General features: G+C 43.4%; 1 protein-coding gene across 1 annotated transcript; it reads right to left on the bottom strand.

Moving 5' to 3' along the window:
• Positions 1-18,684: 18,684 nt before the first annotated feature.
• On the bottom strand, positions 18,685-21,600 carry LOC113017231 (tripartite motif-containing protein 16-like). Its single transcript, XM_026160387.1, has 2 exons — positions 21,439-21,600; positions 18,685-20,728 (listed from the first exon to the last, which is right to left on the bottom strand). Exon 2 carries the CDS (start codon positions 20,430-20,432, stop codon positions 18,759-18,761), a length of 1,674 nt encoding a protein of 557 aa, XP_026016172.1. The 5' UTR covers positions 20,433-20,728; positions 21,439-21,600; the 3' UTR covers positions 18,685-18,758.
• Positions 21,601-22,986: the final 1,386 nt, after the last annotated feature.

The raw sequence follows: 22,986 nt of genomic DNA, 5'->3' as shown, positions 1-22,986 counted from the left end.
ACTGGTGGTGGAATATAAACGGCACTTATAAAGACCGATGTAAACTCTCGAGGTAGATAAAAAGGACGACACATGATGGACAGTAGTTCCAGATTTGGTGTGCATGAGCGTGTGAGAGGAACAACGTTCGCGTTGTTGCACCAATTGTTGTTCACCATTAAACACACGCCGCCTCCCCTTGACTTCCCTGAGTCCTGTGTCCTGTCCATGCGGTGAACCGAGAAGAACTCGGTCGGCTGGATGGCGTGGCCCGGCACCGCTGGGTTCAACCATGTCTTGGTGAAGCAGAGGAGATTGCAGTCCCGAATGTCTCTCTGGAACTTTATCCTGGCCCTGAGGTCATCAAGCTTGTTCTCCAGTGACTGGACGTTGGCAAGCAGGATGCTAGGCAGAGGTGTGCGGTGTGCACGAGCTCTCAGTCTGTTCCTGACACCGGCTCGTTCCCCCGAGGCCGCCGCTTCGCGTCCTTTGTTCTCCCTCAAGATCTCACTCGGCCAGCCTGGATCCGGAGTTAAAAACTTCGAATTGTGAGTACATTGTATACCAATAGAAACAAGAGTGTCACTGTCATACCTAATGTACCCAATGGTGATGATTTTGCCGATTTAAAAACACTGAAAACTAACTTAAAAAACAAAAAACAAAGAAAAGGTGGTCGGAGCAGTCGTGACGGCAGCTGACCTCACCGGCGCCATCTTGAAAAAAATATATATATCATGAGATGTTCACTTGAATCTCAGAAACTTTAGTGCTCCGACAATCAAAAGATATCAAGTAGAAACTGAGTGTGAAGCAGCAAAGTTCCCGTCATTATTGTTAAAGTGACTGAAATTTAAGCTCAAAATCTTCTTTGTCCATTAAACCTGGTTTACAAAAACCCCACTTAACAAAGTCTTGTCTTATTCTCACTGCTTTGATTGAGACTTGTTAGGCATGGCGATTCTTTCAAAAATCATTTTCTGTTCACGTAATAACTTTTATACCAAAGACAATATAAAAAACATCTGCTGTAGAAATGTAAAATTGCCTTAAATCATCAGGCTGTGTTATTTCTGCAATCAATATATTTTTCAGTTGTTTCTGTGAGTGGTGGTGAGTGCTTTCATTCAGAGTCCACTGCAGGGGTGCCCATTGTGTCCCAGTCAAACAGTGCTCAGCAGTTATTAGGTAAGATGGCATCTTTCTGTAATTCATTATTCTAACAAGCAAAAAGTATTAAAGTTATGTTTATGTTGTGTAATTCAGTGAGATGGGGAAACTTCAGGATATTCTGGACACAACAGATGTTAAAGGGAAAAATTAGCATCCTTCATCAGCAGCAGCAGCATCATGGTGCTTGTGCCAATGTGCCGCCCAAGATGAAGAAAGCAAGGCCCTCTCATGAGGGGCTGTACAAACAAAAATTCATTGTCTCACTCTCCTGTACTTACATTCTTTTCTCATATACATGTATAGTCACTGTCACATACATATATTCCATTTTTATTAACACTATATATTTTATGCTGACATACATTTATTCTCCTTTCAGTTGCATGCATTTCTACTCATGCATATATACACACACCCTTTACCTTTCAACACATAGATGTGTACTCCCAGAGGTGGGACCAAGTCATTGTTTTGCAAGTCTCAAGTAAGTCTCAAGTCTTTATCCTCAAGTCTCAAGTCAAGTCTCAAGTAATGTCAGGCAAGTCAGAGTCGAGTCTCAAGTCACTGGTGTAAAAGTCCAAGTAAAGTCACAAGTCTGAAATTTTTAATTTCAAGTCCTTTCGAGTCATTAAAAAAAAACGAAAAAAAAGCATGTTGCAGTTATGCTAAATGTAAATATTAGACCATGTAATTTTTAAATCTGTGTTTTTCTCAACACATGACAAAATAGTGAACTTAGAAAATATACACAAATTGTGAAATTGCACCTCTTTAAAATGCAGCTCAATTAAACCTAGCTCCAAGAATAATTTTCACCGACAGTTCTGAGATAAGCTGCATGTTATTCTTGGATGCGCTTGTAGGACCGGCTTTAAAATCGCATGACAAAAATATCATACACATTAAAAAAAAACCTGCATCACCAACGTAGCCTGGAAAACATTTGCTAGTTAGATGAAGTCAGCTATCTCATCTTAGCATATTTATATGCATATTTATAATTATACGGTTCTTGGAGTGAGTGCATACACTCATGAAGTTTAGTAACTTCCGGTCACTGCAACAAGCCCAGGTACAGTTTACCGACGGATGGGTACAGGACCTTGAAATGCACCGTGTAGAACGAAAGACCATCGTACCTATCATAAGTTTACCAGTCTCACAAATCGTCTTCATAAATACACATTCGTTAACAGTTTATTAATAGGACCTTTGAGCTCAATGGTAATTAATTAGTAGTGGAAATAATTTCTGGTAGCATCACAGAAATGTAGCAGTGACAATAATATTGTATGCTGTAATCGTACTGGGCAATTAGTGATACAAAAAACCTGTTTTATCCTGTGAATAAAAGTATATGTTTTTGTCAATGTACCATAATAACAGAAGCGAAACACAATATTGTGTCAGGACAATTCACTATTTATGCACAATAAACACAGGAGCATAGCGCGACCATTTCTGTTCAGCGCCAGACTTGCTTGTAACCTATATCACCAATTATGTTATGAAAAATGACGCATTAACTACTAAAAAACACTGACCTTCGTGTAAATGCTTGGAGCAGACTAACCTGTGAGCTGGAGTGTTCTGGGACGTTATATTTGGTCTTTGAATGGCTGCAATCCAGGCCATCCGTCGCGTCTTTGTTACTTCGGAAACATGGCTCGAACAATTTCTCTTCAACGACGTAATCCGATAACAACCGATCTCTTTACCCGTCGGCTTCCTGTGGCTGTCATGCGACCGGCTATTGCAGTTAATAATACAACAGCTTCTTGCCATTTTTGTGTTTCTTTTTATGGCTGTATAACTGATTTCAATTGAAAGCCTGCGTGCGCTAGTACCTCTTGCCACGAGTTCCCAGAATCCTTTACGGTTTTACCCCTGAATGACGTCACATTTTCAATCTCTATATAATATGCATGTTAGATTTTATATTTGGGGTAAAATATCAAGTCTTTTCAAGTAAACCGGTTCAAGTCCAATTCAAGTCCCAGGTCATTGGTGTAAAAGTCCAAGTCAAGTCACAAGTCTTAGAACATTTTTTCAAGTCAAGTCTAAAGTCATAAAATTAATGACTCGAGTCCAAGTCATGTGACTGTCAGTCCACATAACTGACAGTCCACACCTCTGTGTACTCCTATATTCATATATACATACAATCCCATTGTTTATCCTTTACCCTTAAATACATGCATTCTGGCATTCACATGTATTTACTAACACAGGAAGTTCCTCTTTAAGCAGGAAGGCATTCTTAAACCAGGAAATATTATACAACTAGGGATGGGTATCGAAAACCGGTTCTTGTTGAGAACTTATCGATTCCAGTCGCCCCGAATGACATCACCACATTGCAGAGCGTCATTTACCTGGCAGGAAACATGGCGCCTAAGCGGCTCAAACGCTCAAAAGTTTGGTTATACTTTACGAGAACGGATGACAACAGGGCAACTTGCAATACTTGAAAAGTAGATATTTAATTTAAGGGAGGAAACACTACGAATATGCAAAAGCATTTGCTCACAAAACACGCGATAACCTTAAATGAATGTCGTGTTTTTAATTCCGCTCCGGACTCATGAATCTCCACCCAGCAGCAGCGGTAACGTTTGCAGGGCCTCTCCCGTTGATGCGGCAGGTAAATAATCAACTAACAGTGCATATTATGTTAGCGCGATCTGCCTTATTACAAAACCTGCTATTACTGTGCATTTAGTGACCATGATGAGACAGACAGACAGAGTCTGGCTCAGATGCTGGCAGTTGTTGCTGCAGTCTACCGGTAGCGTCTCCTTTCAGGCCAGGATAGACGAATAAAATAAGATAAGATAAGATAAGATAAGATAAGATAAGATAGAACTTTATTAATCCCTTGGGTGGGTTCCTCTGGGAAATTCGGTTTCCAAAAGCACAGCACCGGCAGAAGTTACAGTTACAGAATATTATATATACACACACACACACACACACACACACACACACACACACACACACACACACACATAAATACAGAGACATATATAAATAAGATATACGAAGGGGATAAATAGAATAAATAGGAATAAAAATAAAAATACAAGTGAATTGCACATTTCAAGTATTGAGTCTATTGCACCACTGACTATTAACAAAAGTATTGCACAAAAGGTATTGCACAGTGAAGTGAAGAGGCACTACAGCTTAGTTGTTCCCCCCTCCTTTGTCCTCCTGTCTCCCCTCCCTCTCCCCTCCAGAGAGGAGTTAAACAGTCTGATGGCGTGTGGGACAAAGGAGTTTTTAAGTCTGTTAGTTCTTGTCTTGGGGAGAAGCAATCTGTCACTGAACAGACTCTTCTGGTTGTTAATGGTCGTGTGCAGAGGATGCCCAGCATTGTTCATAATGTCCAGCAGTTTTTTTTAGTGTCCTTTTCTCTGCCACTGTCACCAGAGTGTCCAGCTTCATGCCAACCACAGAGCTAGCCTTCCTGATCAGTTTCTCCAGCCTGGATGAGTCCTTCTTTGCTGTGCTGCTCCCCCAGCACACCACAGCATAGAAAAGTACTCCAGCAACCACTGACTGGTAAAACATCCTCAGGAGCTTCCTGCAGATGTTAAAAGACCTCAGCCTCCTGAGGAAGTACAGTCGGCTTTGGGCTTTTTTTATACAGGTGCTCTGTGTTGCATGACCAGTCCAGTTTATTGTCCACCCACAGCCCGAGGTACTTGTACTTGTTGACCACCTCCACCTCCTCCCCCTCTATCTGAACCGGCAGTGGACCTTCTCTGGACCTCCCGAAGTCCACAACCAGTTCCTTAGTCTTTGAGGTGTTGAGTTGCAGGTGGTTTGTGTGACTCCATGCGACAAAGTTCCTCACCAGACTTCTGTACTCCTCTTCCTGATCATCCCAGATAGACCCCATGATGGCTGTGTCATCTGCAAACTTCTGAATGTGGCATAATTCAGAGTTATAGCAGAAGTCAGAGGTGTACAGGGTGAAGAGAAGAGGGGACAGCACAGTTCCCTGTGGTGCTCCTGTGCTGCTGACCACAGTGTCAGACGTGATGTCCTTCAGCCTGACGTACTGTGGTCTGTCGGTGAGGTAGTCGGAGATCCAAGCCACCAGGCAGGGGTCCACCTCCATCCTGTTCAGTTTTTCCTGAAGCATACAGGGCCGGATGGTATTAAAGGCACTGGAATGTCACTGAGCAGTGACTAAGTTTGTGGTCAAAGGCTTGCACCCATTTGCTGCAGCAGATTTTCGGTAAGTGAATGTGTTTAATTGTACAGGGACATTACTGGATATTCTTGTGTAATTGCTACAGAATAATTTGTTATACTTTTTATTGCTACAGAAGAATATTTATTTTATTATTTTACATTTACAATTTTTTTCTCCTGGGGACCCCATTGAAGAGCCGCAGGCTGTGGATCTCTTAAGATCTCACTGTTGGGTTTGTAAGGCCATGTTACTCCTAAATTTCTACCTTGTTCAAAGAGAAGATATAAAACAAAGTTCTAAGCTAATCGACCTTAGTGTTCTCCTTTTTTAACCCTCTCCAGGCTGGCGTTGCAGATTTGCAACAAGTAAAAACTAACAACCTGCTTACCCCACATACATATTTTATGAGTTTCTTTTTACTCAGAAATACCACTGCAGGTATTCTTTTGTGCATTAGCAACAAAAACTTAATTTGGGCCTGAGAGGGTTAAAAAGAATCAATAAAGAATCGAATCGTTAAACAGAATCGAAAATGGAATCGGAATCGTGAAAATCTTATCAATACCCATCCCTATATACAATTGGAAAACTTGACCTACCCAGGTGCTCCACCTGGAGACTCTGTTGTCCTGCTGGGAGACTTCAATGCTCACGTGGGTAACGACAGCGAGACCTGGAGGGGCGTGATTGGGAGGAACGGCCTCCCTGATCTGAACCCGAGCGGTGCTTTGTTATTGGACTTCTGTGCTAATCACAGTTTGGCCATAACGAACACCCTGTTCGAACATAAGAGTGTCCATAAGTGCACGTGGCACCAGGACGCTCTAGGCCGTAGGTCGATGATCGATTTTGTAATCGTATCACCAGGCCTGCGACCATATGTTCTGGACATTCTGGGTAAAGAGAGGGGCTGAGCTGTCACACCTGATCACCACCTGGTGGTGAGTTGGATCAGGTGGCGGGGGAGGACGCTGGACAGACCTGGTGCACCTAAACGCGTAGTGAGGGTGTGCTGGGAACGTCTAGAAGAGGCCCCAGTCCGCGAGATCTTCAACGCACACCTCCGGCAGAGCTTCAACAGCATTCCGAGGGAGACTGGGGACATTGAGTCCGAATGGACCATGTTCAGCGTCTCCATTGCCGAAGCTGCTGCATTGAGCTGTGGCCGCAAGGTGGTTGGTGCCTGCCGTGGTGGTAATCCCCGAACCAAATGGTGGACACCAGAGGTGAAGGGAGCCACCAGGCTGAAGAAGGAGTCCTATCGGGTTTGGTTAGCCTGTGGGACTCCGGAGGCAGCCGACAGGTATCGACAGGCTAAGCGGAATGTGGCTCGGGCAGTGGCTGAAGCAAAAACTCGGGTGTGGGAGGAGTTCGGAGAGGCCATGGAAAAAGACTTTCGAACTGCCTCGAAGAGATTCTGGCAAACCGTCAGGCGTCTCAGGAGGAGAAAGCGGTGCTCTACCTGCACTGTGTATAGTGCTGGCGGAGCGCTGCTGACGTCGACTGAGAAAATTGTCAGGCGGTGGAAGGAATACTTCGAGGACCTCCTTAATCCCACTGACACGTCTTCCGAGGAGGAAGCAGAGTCTGGGGATGAGGGGAATGACCCGCCAATTTCCGGGGGCGAGGTCACTGAGGCAGTTAAACAACTCCTTGGTGGCAGAGCCCCTGGTGTTGATGAGGTCCGCCCCAAGTTCCTGAAGGCTCTGGATGTTGTAGGGCTGTCCTGGTTGACACGCCTCTGCAATGTTGCGTGGAGATCAGGGGCAGTACCTGTGGACTGGCAGACCGGGGTGGTGGTCCCCATCTTTAAGAAGGGGGACCGGAGGGTGTGTTCCAACTACAGGAGGATCACACTCCTCAGCTTCCCTGGGAAAGTCTATGCCAGGGTGCTGGAAAGGAGAGTTCGTCCGCTAGTCGAACCTCGGATACAGGAGGAACAATGCGGTTTTCGTCCTGGTCGCGGAACACTGGACCAGCTCTTTATCCTCTCGAGGATACTTGAGGGTGCATGGGAGTTTGCCCAACCAGTCTACATGTGTTTTGTGGACTTGGAGAAGGCATTCCACCGTGTCCCTCGGGGTGTCCTGTGGGAGGTGTTGCGGGAGTATAGGGTGTCTTAAGGGTGTCTGGCCCATTGCTACGGGCTATACAACCGTTGCAAGAGCTTGGTTCGCATTGCCGGCAATAAGTCGGACTCGTTCCCGGTGGGTGATGGGCTCCGCCAGGGCTGCCCTTTGTCTCCGGTTCTGTTCATAATTTTTATGGACAGGATTTCTAGGCGCAGCCAAGTGGCGGAGGGCTTTTGCTTTGGTGGCCTCAGAATCTCATCTCTGATTTTTGCGGATGATGTGGTTCTGTTGGCTTCATCGGGTGAGGGCCTCCAGCTCGCACTGGAACGGTTCGCAGCCGAGTGTGAAGCAGCGGGAATGAGGATCAGCACCTCCAAATCTGAGGCCATGGTTCTCAGCCGGAAAAGGGTGGAGTGCCCACTCCGGGTCGGGGATGAGTTCCTGCCCCAAGTGGAGGAGTTCAAGTATCTCGGGGTCTTGTTCGCGAGTGATGGGAGAAGGGAGCCGGAGATCGACAGACGGATTGGGGCTGCAGCTGCAGTAATGCGGACGCTGCACCGGTCCGTCGTGGTGAAGAGGGAGCTGAGTGTAAAAGCGAAGCTCTCAATTTACCGGTCGATCTACGTCCCTACCCTCACCTATGGCCACGAGCTGTGGGTAGTGACCGAAAGAACGAGATCGCGGATACAAGCGGCAGAAATGAGCTTCCTCCGAAGGGTGGCTGGCCTCTCCCTTAGAGATAGGGTGAGAAGTTCGGCCATCCGGGAGGGGTCATCATGCCCGGTATGCCCGATGACCAGTCCAGCTATGGTGTCAAGTATATATTTTCTCATGTAAATGCCCACTGATAAATAATCTTTGTGTATTTGTATGGAGAGTGAATGCACTGTATTCTGTTTCTGTTATTATAGTTTTACAAAAGAAAAAAATAAGGATCAGTAAAGCTCTGAAGAATGCCACACAGTCTCCTGAGTGCTTACTGAAGCCATTTAATGTTTAGCTCTCTGCACAAGCTGGATAGTGACATTCAGCTGAGGGCAGAAGAGTTACCATCATGGGCTCATCCGGTCAAGATGAGAATGAACAATCAGTATTCACTTGCAGGGTTTTATTGAATAATGCGCAAAAGAAAAGAGACACATGGACTGCTATCGCTGAAAGGAAAATAAAGTATGATTTAATAACTCAGTAATTCAAAATAATACATGAACTCAGGAGACTAAAACAGAAACTCACCTCAGCTGCCACCCCATGTGGGAGTGAAGAAAGAGTGAGGTGTAGGTGAGTGCAGTCCTTATATAACGAGTGACAGGCGAGTGCAATTAAGGGGAAGCACCACACCCAATCAAATGTGAGGAAAATAAACAAGGTGCATCTTGTGCTGAAAGGTGAGCCTTTACAATAGCGCCCCCATATTTTTAGTGAGAAATATGTTGAAAGGGTTAGAGTCAATCCTTTTCAGGAAGTGGGGGCAGAGGAATCAGACATGCTACAGGTGTGACAAGTTCTATTCTGCAATAAGATTTTTACAGTTCTGATGTGGTCATCCGAGCTCTTTAGTAGACATGTCACTTTCCCTACAGCCAAAACAGTTCAGGGGGTCGACCCAAAGGTCGACAATGCAGGTCAGACAGTTCAGGGACCCGACCATATAGCCAGCAGTGGTGGAAAAGCAGGTCCAAATACCAACCGCGTGAAATGCAGCTGCAGGCTCAGACCTGCAGACCGTCGGGTAGTTTTGCAGGCGCTGGGGACATTGTACAGGGCTTAGCAGGGGCAGGACCAGGTGATGCAGAAGCAGGTGGTGCCCTGACCACAGGTGGTGGAACTAGTGATTGTAAGGTTCATATTGTTGATTGTCATTTATGCTTAGAAATATTTACTCATATATGCTTAGAGGTATATAATCAATTGCATAATGATAGAGGTCTGATCCTTAGCAGTCTGCAAAGACTCTGTGTGCCTCCCAGAGCACTCTGGCATACACACACATCTTAAGGTCATGTGAGACGTCGTACCTTCTCTTACTTATTTATACTATCTGTTTAAGGCTACGTCCCACGTACCCGGGTATTTATGAAAACTGAGATTTTTCTATGCGTTTGCACACGTAAACGGCGTTTTCAGTCACTGAAAACTGAGATTTTTAAAAACGCCTGCCAGGGTGGAGATTTTCGAAAACTTGGTTTTTGCATTTACGTGTGGACGAGGAAAACGGAGAAAACGCAGCGTCAAAGGTGTGCGCCATTTTTGATGTCACACTGTGCGCCACATTATTGTTTCGGTGAAATGAATTGCTACAATACTGTTACTGTTAATTGTAGTCTCTGCAGTGTTTAAATGCTTACACATACACACACAGTTACTGTCCCTCCACACATAGGACTCGGTTCTGCTTCTATGCCCCATCTTTGTTTACTTTTTCCCACCGAGGCTTCTAGACTTCTGATTGGCCAACATTTCCACACGGTTAGGAATATATTGCCACCTGTTGCTTTGGCATGTTCCTAGCAGCGTTTTCCTTCATCTTTGCATTTACATGTGGATGTACGTGTGGTCGTAGCCTAAGTGTAAGAGCCTTTTGTTTAACCCTCTGGGGTCCAGGGTATAATTGGCCATTTTTGAGTACTTTTGATTTTACCTCTATATTTCCCCTTTAAAAACTGTTTATCTTGCCTTGTTTGATATCATTTTTCTCAGCAAAACCTCAAATATATGAAATTTGAGTTATTTTTTCCATTTTGGCATACTATATTAGCACAATTGATCTAAATTCAGACAAAAAAAAAAAATCAAAATCTGAGTAGAAAAAAGTTATATTTTATTCTGTAAAACCCACAAACATGTTTGACGAATCATTTTCATAACTTGAAATGCAAATAGAAATTGTACATTTCTAAAAATTCTGCACATGTTTTGCAAACAACAAAGTTATATGATACTGTTTACCTAAAAATGCAGCAAAGGCCTCAGGCTTTTTTTTTTTTAACCATTTAAATCTATTTACAGAACAATCAGGTGTTCTGCATCAAATAAGAAGGCAGCATATTACTGGAAAATAAACCTTTGTATGCTGTTGCAAAAAGCAATAAAAATGTTGTTTAAAAAAATAAAAAATAAGAAGGCACACAAATTATTTATGCCAGTCCAAAAAATGGTCTGTGTTCAGTATAAGACAGAGGAGAACACCACAGGCCTAAACCCTGCAGGTCTGACAGCAGGAGGTGCATCAGTCCTGTTTTCCATGTGGGAACAGCGTTTACACTGGAATCTGCCTTTGGTGGCTTTTTTGGAGCAAATGTGAAATCCAGCAGTATAACTGACACACAATACAAAACAATAACTACACAACACACTAACTACAGCCTCCAAACACGCTAAACGTCACTGATGTCTCACATACGAAAACTCTCTTTCTTTCGCTCGCCCACTTTCCACCTCGGGTGTCGCTACTAAAACTTCCCCTTGTGCCTAAACAACCAAATGTCACATGTTGCCATATAATTTTTTTGATTGGCTGACATGGTAAACTTTAACGCCAATAGAGAAGGGGTGTTTTTTCTTTTTTCACTCGCAAGCGGAGAGTGTTTGTCCGTCGACCCAGAGGGTTAAGGGAACTGCTGGACTCACTGGCGCCAGCAGGATTAGGTGGTCTTCATACACCCACACACACACACAGAGACAGACAAGGTATTCTTTGTTCACATATATACCTTTGTAAAACGTCATGTTAATGAACTTATGTATATCCATGTTACCACAATAAAGAGCAGTGTTACGAGGGAGCACACGAGAGCAACTGGGGTCAAGCGAAGGAACGGTACTCTCACAGTTCTCTCCCTCTTGCATGAGTAAGAGAAAGAACTTTGGTGACTTGCATCTTGCTTTTGCTGTTGTAGTAGAATTGTCTCGTTCCAGCGAGGGGTTTGTGCTAGACAGACCCATCAGTGATAGTGGCACCACAGGTGACGATGTAGATACTGCTGATGGTACAGTAGGAGGTGGCTGAACGAATTCAAAGCCATCAGCGGACACGAGGATGTGTCCGCAGTGGCGTGTCCAGCGGGGTGGCCTGGGGGGGGCACAGGCCACCCCCCCAACCAGACTGGCCACCCCAGGTGCCACCCCAAAGCTAAAACAATAAAATTCAATGAAATATCAAATGTACGATTATGTTTTCACAGTGAAGCTCAGATATCCGAGTGTAAGTGAATGCAGCATCAGCTTCTGCACTATGAGCATCATGTTAGCAAAGGAAGGAGAGCCAAGCACGAAAGACCGCACCGCAGAAAACAATTTCGGCGAAAGATTAACAGGTTAACATAGCTGGACTGGCCATCAGGCATACCGGGCATTTGCCTGGTGGGTTGATGACTTTTTTTTCTTTTTTTTTTTGTAAGGGCATGAACATTGAGAGGTGGCGGGTTGGCCAGATGCTGGCCGATGTGTAAAAAAAACCTCAGTTGTTTGGTGGTGGCTATGGCGGAGCTTCCACAGAGGCAACAGGTGGATGAGGGAAGGGGAGGCAGGAGGAGGAGAGACCCGAGGCGGCCGCCGGTCCGAGTGTCAGGTGAACTGAACTTCAGGTAAGAAGTTATGACCTGCAGTCTATCTGGGTCAGATATAAACCAAGTTTAGGTGGAGTTTATTTTCGTTGTGTTGACTTTTTACAGTCAGTTACAATAACTCGTACTGCGTACTAGTTAGCATGACAGAGTTTCTGTACAGCTGGGTGGGTGCTATGATGTTACTGATAGAGAACTTTATTTTGTTAATAAGGTTAATTAGTAGAGTTGCCAACCGTCCCGTAAAAAACGGAATCGTCTCGTATTCAGAGAAAATATTACGCGTTTCGTATTGAGCTGAAAAGAAACACAGTTTCACTTCACACAGTTTCATTGTATTTGAAACACTTCAAATACAATGAAAAAGACAAAGATGGAGTTATTCTGTGTCTTTGCTGCACAGCTGCCTCTTCTTCTCTCATCCTCTCACCCTCCCCCTCCTGTTTCTACTTCAATCATGAAACTGATCAATGATCAGCTGATCGTCTTTTCTCTCTTGTTTGTTTATCGCCCACTTTGCGCCAGAAAGAGGAAACCGGCGGATGTCGCGCTAAACAACAGCAGCACGTTTAAACTTGATCAGCTGTTGTTAGAATTTATTTAATATTAATTTCTAGTATCAGCTGATGTTTGCTGGAGCCACAGCTGCAAAAAAGCTGCTGGTCATGATGTCGGTTTGTATATCTGGTGAGAGGGAAACATGCAGATGAAACCAGGAGATGTCCTTACTGAATCAGAGCTGAACAGGTGATGGAGAAACAGGTTTACCTTTTAGGTCACATGAATGAGTTGAAGGGAAGTTATGAACTGTTTCTGAGAGACAAATAACACCAGGATCATTTTCTATGTAGCTGACAGCTGGTAACTGTGCAGGTGCGGGTCTAGCAAAGTTTTGCTAGGGGGCAGGTAGGGCATTTACAGGGAAAGCGGGGCACAAAGAAATACTTTCTTATTCTCATTTAAAATGTCTAGCTTTTATTAAATAATTATCTGAAAGTTTTTATCTGACGTAAAATGTAAAGAAATCATACATATACCAAGAAGACTGTACATCACTGTCACAACAGCATTTGTTTTCATTCAAAGTCTTTATGGCTTTAATACCTGGTGGGCCGGTCTGTAGTCGAAATGCCCGATTTTCTGTCCCAGTCCAGCCCTGCAGGTTAATACTGGCAGTGTCACCATGCCAGCTGACTGTATTTCATCATCAGCCAGTGTTGTTCTTTATACATCATAAGGCATAAGGCAGCAGAGAAAGTATTTACTTGCTTTCAGGTTTTATTCAAATGTTAGTCTTTTCAGTTGTTTCTCCACTTTTTTCCTGTTTCAAAATCAAACACCAGTTTGTGAGAAAATTATCTTCTTTTTTTAACAGGCATTGGTTTTGCATTGGCATATTTGCCAATTGTATGTTAAAAATGTTCGTATTTTAATATTCAAAAATGTTTTTTCCCAAAACATATGTGCACTACATGTCAGTAAAAATACTATGCAAATATTGCTGTCCTTGACTGCTGAATAAACACTGACAAAGCACTGATTGTATCTCTTGTACTTTATCAACACAGTATCTAAAAACTTTGCACCGTAGTGGTTAAAATCTCATTCTAATAAGTGTTAAAAGCGCATTCGGTTATTAGGTTTACAGGGTTATTGAATTATGGTTAACGGTTGGTAGAATTTATTTTGCCACCCTTCTCCAAATCTGTGCCCCTACCTGGCCCCCCAACAAAAATTTTCTAGACACGTCACTGCCTGAGCGTTTCTCGTGAACCTGAACTTTGAACATGTGAACAAACATTGGGCATGCGCGGAACTAGGGCTGTTCGATATAACGATATATATTGGATAACGATATAAAAACGTCTATCGTTTCATTTTACGCTATCGTTTGTTTTGTGGTGTTGCAAAGTAAACAGTTTACGGCAATATTTTTTCATTGTTCTGATGGTCACTGTAGCGGTTATATTAATTTAATTTAATTAAGTTCTCTCTTTCTCTTATATGTAATATAACCACACTACTGACGGACAAGCACCTGTTTTTATGTGTTGTGGTTAGCAACAACGACGGTAACACCATCGCGTGTCCGCTTGTTTATGTTCCACATAAACCTTTCACAATAAAGCTCAAGATCCTGTTGAGACTTCTCAAAATAAACTGAATCATGTGAAAGAGCAGATTATTTATGGATGAGAATTAAAAAAGAGCTGCCAGGTGCTAAAAAACAAACCTTAGACTCAAACGTTAGAACAGGCTTTTCCCCCGCAGCATGCCGTGTAATAAATACAAAGAAAACGGCGGCCGTTACAACTTATGTCTAAAAATGTATAGTTTCATGCATCGGTTAAAACACTTGACTCCGGGTGAAGGAGGCGCAGCTGGAAACACTTCACACAAGTCGAGCTGCCCGCTTCACAGAATTTACAGAAAATGTTACATTTTTGTGATTTATATCGTTATCGGGACAATAGAATTCTTATATCGGGATATGAGATTTTGGTCATATCGCACGACCCTACACGGAACTGCTCTGGGGTCGGAAGTCTGTGATCGGACATTGGAGTGTCCATCCTAAGCGGGTTTTGACTGCTGCAGGAGATCCAAATGGTCCATGTCTAACTGGTACAACAGGCGTAATAAGGTGGGTATGATCAGAGCCTATGAGCAGTAGAGGAGCTGCGTTGCTAATAAAGGGTAATGGGATACCTCCGTTGGAGAGATTATATGGGTAGGTGTGGTGTGAAAGTTCTAAGTAATTTGTAGCGAAGGCATTATTAATTGTGTAAGTTTTCTCTGGGTGTGTGATGGGTGAGATTTTGAAACTTACAGAAGAACCTTGAATATCCAAGGACCTATGCTGGTCCACAAACACATCAGCCCTAGTAAAGAAAGCCCAGCAGCGCCTCCATTTCTTGAGGGTTCTGAGATGGAACAGGCTGCAGACTGAACTCCTAGTGTCCTTCTACCGTGCCACTATCGAGAGTGTGCTGGTGCATGCCATCCCTGTGTGGTACGTTGGTTGCACAACAGCTGACAAGAAGAGACTACAGAGGGTCATCAGAACTGCGGAGAAGGTGATCGGCTGTCCACTCCCCTCCCTGGACTTAATTGCCAGCTCAAGATGTCTCTCCAGAGCCAGGGCAATTATAAAGGACCACCTCCATCCTAACCACCACCTCTTCAACATCCTGCCCTCTGGAAAAGGGCTCAGCTCGATCAGGTGCAAAACCAACAGACTAAAGAACAGCTTCTTCCCGTGGGCTCTCAGAACTCTTAATGCAAACTAAGAGTGTGTACAGACTTCCCCAACACATCCACCCTGACACTGCTGTTGATCATCTATGTGCAATATTTTTGGCTCATGTGCAATTATTTTGGTCCACACCATGTATATAGTTCCACTCACATATGTATAAATATACAAAGTTTTTTATTTTATTCTATTTATTTAATTATTTATTTTCCGCCTTTGTTGTATATTGGTTTCTCTTCTTCTTACTTTAGCACCTTTGTGGTTCAGCTACCCAATTTCGCTGTGCAAGAAACCACACAATGACAATAAAAAGCTCTAAGTCTAAGTCTCTGAATGGTTTCAACTTCTTGATTGACTGTTCTGAGTGATAATTTTTAGCTTTCCCAGTTAGGTGGAGATGCTGAGCTGCTAATGTCAGAAGCATGATACGTTGGAAGCCATCATCAAGTACTGCATGTTTCCAGGGGTTTTTTGCCATTACGCAGGAGCACTTTCACAACTTTTAACAGTAAAGTAGGACAGTCACTCGGTCTATCAAAGTACAACATCCTCCCTACAGGATTAACTTCAGTTCTAGGTCTCTGAATCACCTCACACAGGATCTGTAGATGTTGTCCCATGCAGGTAGCACAGTCTTTTCCCAGATCGCACTTTGCAGCCTGATGAGTTCTAGCACAATGCCAGCACCGTTTGTTTCCCTTTATTCAGTTTATTTTCTCATTCTTTGTCTTGTTAATAAACTCAGGGCACTTGCTAATGTGGTGTTCAGGTGAGCAGCAATATGCACATGCTGCCTTAGCTGTTATGATGGGTTGTGCTGCCTGTACAGGATGGGATGCATTTGTCCCATGTAATATTGTTGTGAGTGGAGAGGTGTACTTACGGGCAGGTCGTGGCTGGTTAAAGGATGAGACACGACTGTCCTTTCTTGGTTGACACTTGCACTCTATTTGCAACCAGGACGAGAACAAAGGTAAGTCATACATCATATCTCCTTGTTTCCTATAAATGTGCCGTTTGAAGCAAGTAGAATTTGACAACCCACTACAGCAACTACAGAATAAAACCACTAACCAGACTGATGACAGATTTCAAACATGCTGAATATGAAGAGTAGTATAATGTAAACTCACATGATTATCAGCCATAAGAACAAATTTAGATTTATATTGATGATATATAAGGTATATAAATGTTAGTACAGTGTTATGGTCTGTCTAGGCGTGGCAAGACCATAACATAAGAGTGATCCATCCCCATCTGATCCAAAGCAGCACATCACGCAATTAATACTTTTTGACAGTGATTTATTTACAATGAGTGAATTTAGAAACAAAGGAAGGGAGATTATTATAACTTCGTGGTGAACTTAAGGACAAAATAACAAACAGAAGGGAGCCTATCTCAGGGATAAATCAAACTTACCTATTCAAAAGAATTAAACCAAACCACAACGACTTACCTCCCTAACTAACAAAAACAGGAGAAAACTGTAATCAAACAAAAAGGCGGTCCACCCGTACATGCTCCTGCATTAAACAAACATTACTATACAGTAAACACACAGTCTGCCAGTTGGGATGGGCCGAGGATGAATGACTGGCCGTCCAGGGGGGTGTCTTCTTATATGCTGCCTCCTGGTCATTAGCCAATCGGTACAAACCGTCCCACTGGATGCACCAATCATGGAGAGGCACCTGCACACTCAGATTTGAATATTAAAATTACGACAACAGTCGTAACAAAAGTTTGAATCAGTCCAACATTATTTTCACACATCAATGGACCACTGAACTTCTCAGCTTCTAAAATGTAAAGCCTCATTTAGAAACTACACAAGTACAGTGGGGCAAAAAAGTGTTTAGTCAGCCACTGATTGTGCAAGTTCCCCCACTTAAAATGATGACAGAGGTTAGTAATTTGCACCAGAGGTACACTTCAACTGTGAGAGACAGAATGTGAAAAAAAAAAAAAAAAATCCATGAATTCACATGGTAGGATTTGTAAAGAATTTATTCGTAAATTAGGGTGGAAAATAAGTATTTGGTCACCTCAAACAAGGAAAATCTCTGGCTCTCACAGACCTGTAACGTCTTCTGTAAGAAGCTTTTCTGTCCCCCACTCGTTACCTGTATGAATGGCACCTGTTTGAACTCATCATCTGTATAAAAGACACCTGTCCACAGCCTTAAACAGTCAGACTCCAAACTCCGCCATGGCCAAGACCAAAGAGCTTTTGAAGGACACCAGGAAAAGTATTGTAGACCTGCACCAGACTGGGAAGAGTGAATCTACAATAGGCAAGCAGCTTGGTGTGAAAAAATCAACTGTGGGAGCAATCATCAGAAAATGGAAGACATACAAGACCACTGATAATCTCCCTCGATCTGGGGCTCCACGTGAGATCTCATCCCGTGGGGTCAAAATGATCATGAGAACGGTGAGCAAAGATCCCAGAACCACACGGGGGGACCTGGTGAATGACCTGCAGAGAGCTGGGACCAAAGTAACAAAGGTCACCATCAGTAACACACTACAACGGCAAGGAATCAAATCCCGCAGTGCCAGACGTGTTCCGCTGCTGAAGCCAGTGCATGTCCAGGCCCGTCTGAAGTTTGCCAGAGAGCACATGGATGATACAGCAGAGGATTGGGAGAATGTCATGTGGTCAGATGAAACCAAAGTAGAACTTTTTGGTATAAACTCAACTCGTCGTGTTTGGAGGAAGAAGAATACTGAGTTGCATCCCAAGAACACCATACCTACTGTGAAGCATGGGGGTGGAAACATCATGCTATGGGGCTGTTTTTCTGCCAAGGGGACAGGACGACTGATCCGTGTTAAGGACAGAATGAATGGGGCCATGTATCGTGAGATTTTGAGCCAAAACCTCCTTCCATCAGTGAGAACTTTGAAGATGAAACGAGGCTGGGTCTTCCAACATGACAATGATCCAAAACACACCGCCCGGGCAACAAAGGAGTGGCTCCGTAAGAAGCATTTGAAAGTCCTGGAGTGGCCCAGCCAGTCTCCAGACCTCAACCCCATAGAAAATCTGTGGCGGGAGTTGAAAGTCCGTGTTGCTCGGCGACAGCCCCAAAACATCACTGCTCTCGAGAAGATCTGCATGGAGGAATGGGCCAAAATACCAGCTACTGTGTGTGCAAACCTGGTAAAGACCTATAGTAAACGTTTGACCTCTGTTATTGCCAACAAAGGTTATGTTACAAAGTATTGAGTTGTATTTTTGTTATTGACCAAATACTTATTTTCCACCCTGATTTACGAATAAATTCTTTACAAATCCTACCATGTGGATTCATGGATTTTTTTTTTTTTGATTTTTTTTTTCACATTTTGTCTCTCACAGTTGAAGTGTACCTCTGGTGCAAATTACTGACCTCTGTCATCATTTTAGGTGGGGGAACTTGCACAATCGGTGGCTGACTAAATACTTTTTTGCCCCACTGTACATATAATGGTCAGGGATCAACATGAACCTGTCTTCTCTATTTGACTTTAATCAACTCTGCAGTGGCTCCAAGTCCATAAAGAAAAAGTCCAGCATAGAGCGGCTGAGTGAATGTGGTCTGGACTCTGTGGAGGAGAGTCATGGTTTCAGAGACGCTGTAGAAAGACAGAATACCTGCTCTGTGATCCAGGTACACTCCTACTCTGGTGGACGGAGGACCTGAGAGGTGAGTTTGGACATTGTTATGGCGAAATTTATTATTGTCTGTGTACCAATATAATGCCCAAGATTTGTCGTTGCGTCCAAAGAAACATTCATTCACTCTCCCTACTCTGCCGATGTTCTTGTATGTGACTGCTATACAAACTCCTCCCCATCCCCACTCCACCTCCCAGTAACAACGTCCAGTCAGACTCTCTCTACTCAGGACCTGATAACATCCTGTGAATCTGTCTGGATGATCAGAATAAGACTGTTGTTGTTTCATAAATGTTACTTTTCTGTTCCCTTCAGATAATAACAGATGTGTGTGAGTTGTGTTTGGATCCAGTGTGATTTCACGTGAACATTTTAAGAATCCAGCTCTGGTCTTTGGCTCTGCTGGTGACAGTAAAACATCCTCTTCAGTGGCTGTCAGTGAGATGTTTGTCCATTCCTCTCTCAGAATGTCCTGTAGTTTATCTCTGGTCTCCGACACAGCTGCTGTCACATCTTCAAAGTAGCTCAGAGGACGAATATTGATGCTGGATGAGTGTGTAGACTCACTGAGTGCTGACAGTGAGGGGTAGTTGTGTAGAAACTGGTTGTGATCCTCTGTGTGTGAGAGCTGCTCCAGCTCGCCGTCTTTCCTCTTCAGCTCAGCGATCTCCTGCTCCAGCTTCTCCTGAAGCTCTTTGACTCGACTCACTTCAGTTTCCTGCTGGGATCTGACCTGCTGCTTCACATCAGAGCTTCTTTTCTGGAGGAGACGGATCAGCTCAGTGAACATCTTCTCACTGTCCTCCACTGCTTTATCAGCAGAGCCATTGATGGCCTCCACCTCCTGTTGAAGCAGCTTCACATCTTTCTCTCGCTCCTGGATTCTCTGCTGGATGTTTAGTCGTCTCACCTCGAGCTCCTTCTGCTTCTCAGTCCTTTCTGCTGCAGCTGGGACTGTTTCATGGCCTTTATGTTCATCCATCGTGCAGAGATAACAGATACTCTGCTGATCAGTACGACAGAAAATCTTCATCACCTCATCATGACGAGAGCAGATGTTCTCCTGGAGCTTCTTGGAGGGGGCCACCAGCTTGTGTTTCTTTAACGGAGCTGCATCATAGTGAGGTTGGAGATGTTTCTCACAGTAAGAGGCCAGACAGACTAAACAGGACTTGATGGCTTTCAGCTTCCTCCCAGTGCAGACATCACAGGCCACATCTTCAGGTCCAGCATAGCAGTGATCAGCTGGAGCAGCTTGGAGTCCACTCTTCTTCAGCTGCTCCACTAAAGCTGCTAACATGGTGTTTTTCTCCAGGACAGGCCTCGGTGTGAACGTCTTCCTGCACTGAGGGCAGCTGTGGATTCCCTTCCTGTCCTCTTCATCAAAGTGGGTTTTAATACAGTTCCTGCAGTAGCTGTGACCACAGGGAATAGTCACCGGATTTATCAGTAGATCCAAACAGATGGAACAAGAGAAGGTTTCTCGGTTCAGCTGAACTCCTTTCTGTGCCATTTCTCCTCTCAGTGTCAGTGACTGTGTGAGTTTCTCTTCCTTATAACTGAAACTAGTCTGAGCTCTGATCTCAAAATGTGAATGGAGTCTGTCAGCTCTTACACATCACCACATGTTGACTGCATGTCAGAATGATAGAAGTGATACAGACGATGGTATCAGATCCACATTAACGTGATGGTATCAATACTTTAGTTTGTGTCTCTCCTTTAACTTAAGTCCGCTTCATCAAACAGCACCTCTCTTCTTCTTCAGATCTTAATGGCATTTGGCAAACACAGATCCATTTTCATCACCTGTGCAGACAAGGGTAAAGCAGTGAAAAGGAAAAAAGAAAATCTTTGAATCAATCAATTACACAATTGGCCTGACAAATTCCTTCCAATTCTAGCAAACTGTTGCATCCAGTAATATGTGTTTTACTGATTTGATTGTTTTCCTAACCAATGTTTCCAAGACAAGTGAGAATCAACAGACACCCCAACATAAAACTGCCAGTCCTTTACTCAGGACATGATATGTGCAATTTAGACATTTTTCATCTTTAAATCACGTCCTCACAGTGAAACTTTTGTCATTCTCTTTAATAAGAAAGAAACAAGTAATCTGAGCTGCTTTGATACTTACAACATCTCCGTGGTGGGGGGAGGCCTAATCTCATAGCTAATTTATCCACATCTTACTTGGCTCATCAAACATAATAACAACAGACAAGCCGTCACATTTCTCGCTATAATATGCATTTTAAAACAGAACTTTTGTCCCCGTTTCTGTTTTCTTTTTTCTATTTCAGGTACTCCGGATAAAACCCCACATACGCTCTTTTGTTGTCAGGCAGCAGACTGTGGAGTCCATTAACGCTTATTTGACTGAGTCGTGTGTCTTTATCTTGTTGAAACACATCTCTACAAACACTCATCAGAGAGCCGTTTCTCAGTATTTTAGCACTCTTCATCTCCCTACAGGCGTATTTATCGCTGTTGTTGCTAAATCTGGTTCCACTCACCCAGCCGAAGAGTTTTTCTTCTTGGGCCATTTTTTTTATACTTTACATCCCTCTTCGTGTCTCGTTGTCACGGTTACACTGCCCATTTTCTCCACATTACAGATTTCATTTTGCTCTTATTGTGGTTTTCGCCTCGTTTAACTTCGTCGTCGTCGTCGTTTCTTGGCGGTTAGCAAACAACGACGTGGCGCATTACCGCCACCAAGTGGCTTGGAGTGTGGACTAGCGTTAGCTCATAGCAAACAATCAAATAAATAATACAGTTTATTATTATTGTTGTTGTTGTTGTTGTTGTTGTTGTTGTTGTTGTTATCATCAACAACAACAACAACAACAACAACAACAACAACAACAACAACAACAACAACAACAACAACAATAATAATAATGCTAGAATAAAACACATAACACAACGTTGACAAAAGAAGAGCAATAAACACAAAAGCACAAGATAAAATGAACAAACAGTGGGTTCACAGTGAATATGCAGATTTGAACAGATGGGTTTTGAGTCTTGATTTAAACTGGGGGAGCAAACCAATGTTTCTTATATCTGGGGGCAGAGAGTTCCACAGCCTGGGAGCAGAGCAACTAAAAGCTCTGCTTCCCGTGGTGGTGAGGCCATAAGAAGACACAGAAAGCTGGATAGAAAAAGAAGATCGAAGTGAACGGGCAGAAGAGGTAGTGCTTAACAGGTCAGAGAGGTAAGGAGGAGCAAGGTTATGAAGGGCCTTGACGGTGAGCAGAATAAGTTTGTATATTATCCGGAAGGACCCAGTGAAGTTTAGTGAATTTTGAACCAGTTGAAGCTTATGGGGGGATTTTGGAGGAAGACCCTGGAAGAGAAAATTACAGTAGTCAATGCGGGAGGTAATTAGACTAGGACAAGAATGGATGTAGACTGGGTGGAAAGAGAAGGACGTAATCTGTTGATATTGCGTAGATGGAAATAGGCAGAACGAGATTATTGATGTGAGATTTAAAGGAAAGTGAACTGTCTAGGATGACACCAAGGCTCTTAACCTGAGGAGAAAGGAAAACTGTGGAGTTATCAATAAGCAGATAGAAATGATTTGCATTCAAAAGGTTGAATTTAGTGCCAATAAGGAGGATTTCAGTTTTATCCTCATTTAGCTTAAGAAAATTAGAGCTGAACCAGGATTTTAAGTCAGGCATTCTGTAAAAGAAGAAAGTGGGAGGGAGGATGGATGGATGTCAGAGATGCTGAGAGAGGAAAGTCTGCTTAGAAGGACAGAGTGAGAGATGAGATCACTGAGGAAGACAGGTTCAGGGGGGCGGTATACAGTAGCTAAGATGGTGCGAATAGGTCCAGTCAGACCAAATTCAGACCAAACACATGGGTCAGCCACACGAGTAAAAATAGGACCGTAATTTCCTAGCATGTACAAAAGAAAATGACTGTAGTCATTGTCAAAGAGATTGTTAAAAGTTTGAAAATAGTTGCCGTCTAATTTTTAAATGGCGATAGATTGCCAACTGAATGACACTTTACTGACCATCTATTTGAATTCTTGTTATATTCTTATA

This window comes from Astatotilapia calliptera, unplaced genomic scaffold (genome assembly GCF_900246225.1).
Source record: "Astatotilapia calliptera unplaced genomic scaffold, fAstCal1.2 U_scaffold_1, whole genome shotgun sequence".
Classification (NCBI taxonomy): domain Eukaryota; kingdom Metazoa; phylum Chordata; class Actinopteri; order Cichliformes; family Cichlidae; genus Astatotilapia; species Astatotilapia calliptera.
Note: the sequence above shows the minus strand (reverse complement) of the source record. Positions and strands in the feature narration are given on the sequence as shown.

Coding starts and splice junctions, on each gene's coding strand:
- LOC113017231 (XM_026160387.1), bottom strand. CDS start 20,432: ATGGCACAGAAAGGAGTTCAGCTGAACCGAGAAACCTTCTCTTGTTCC.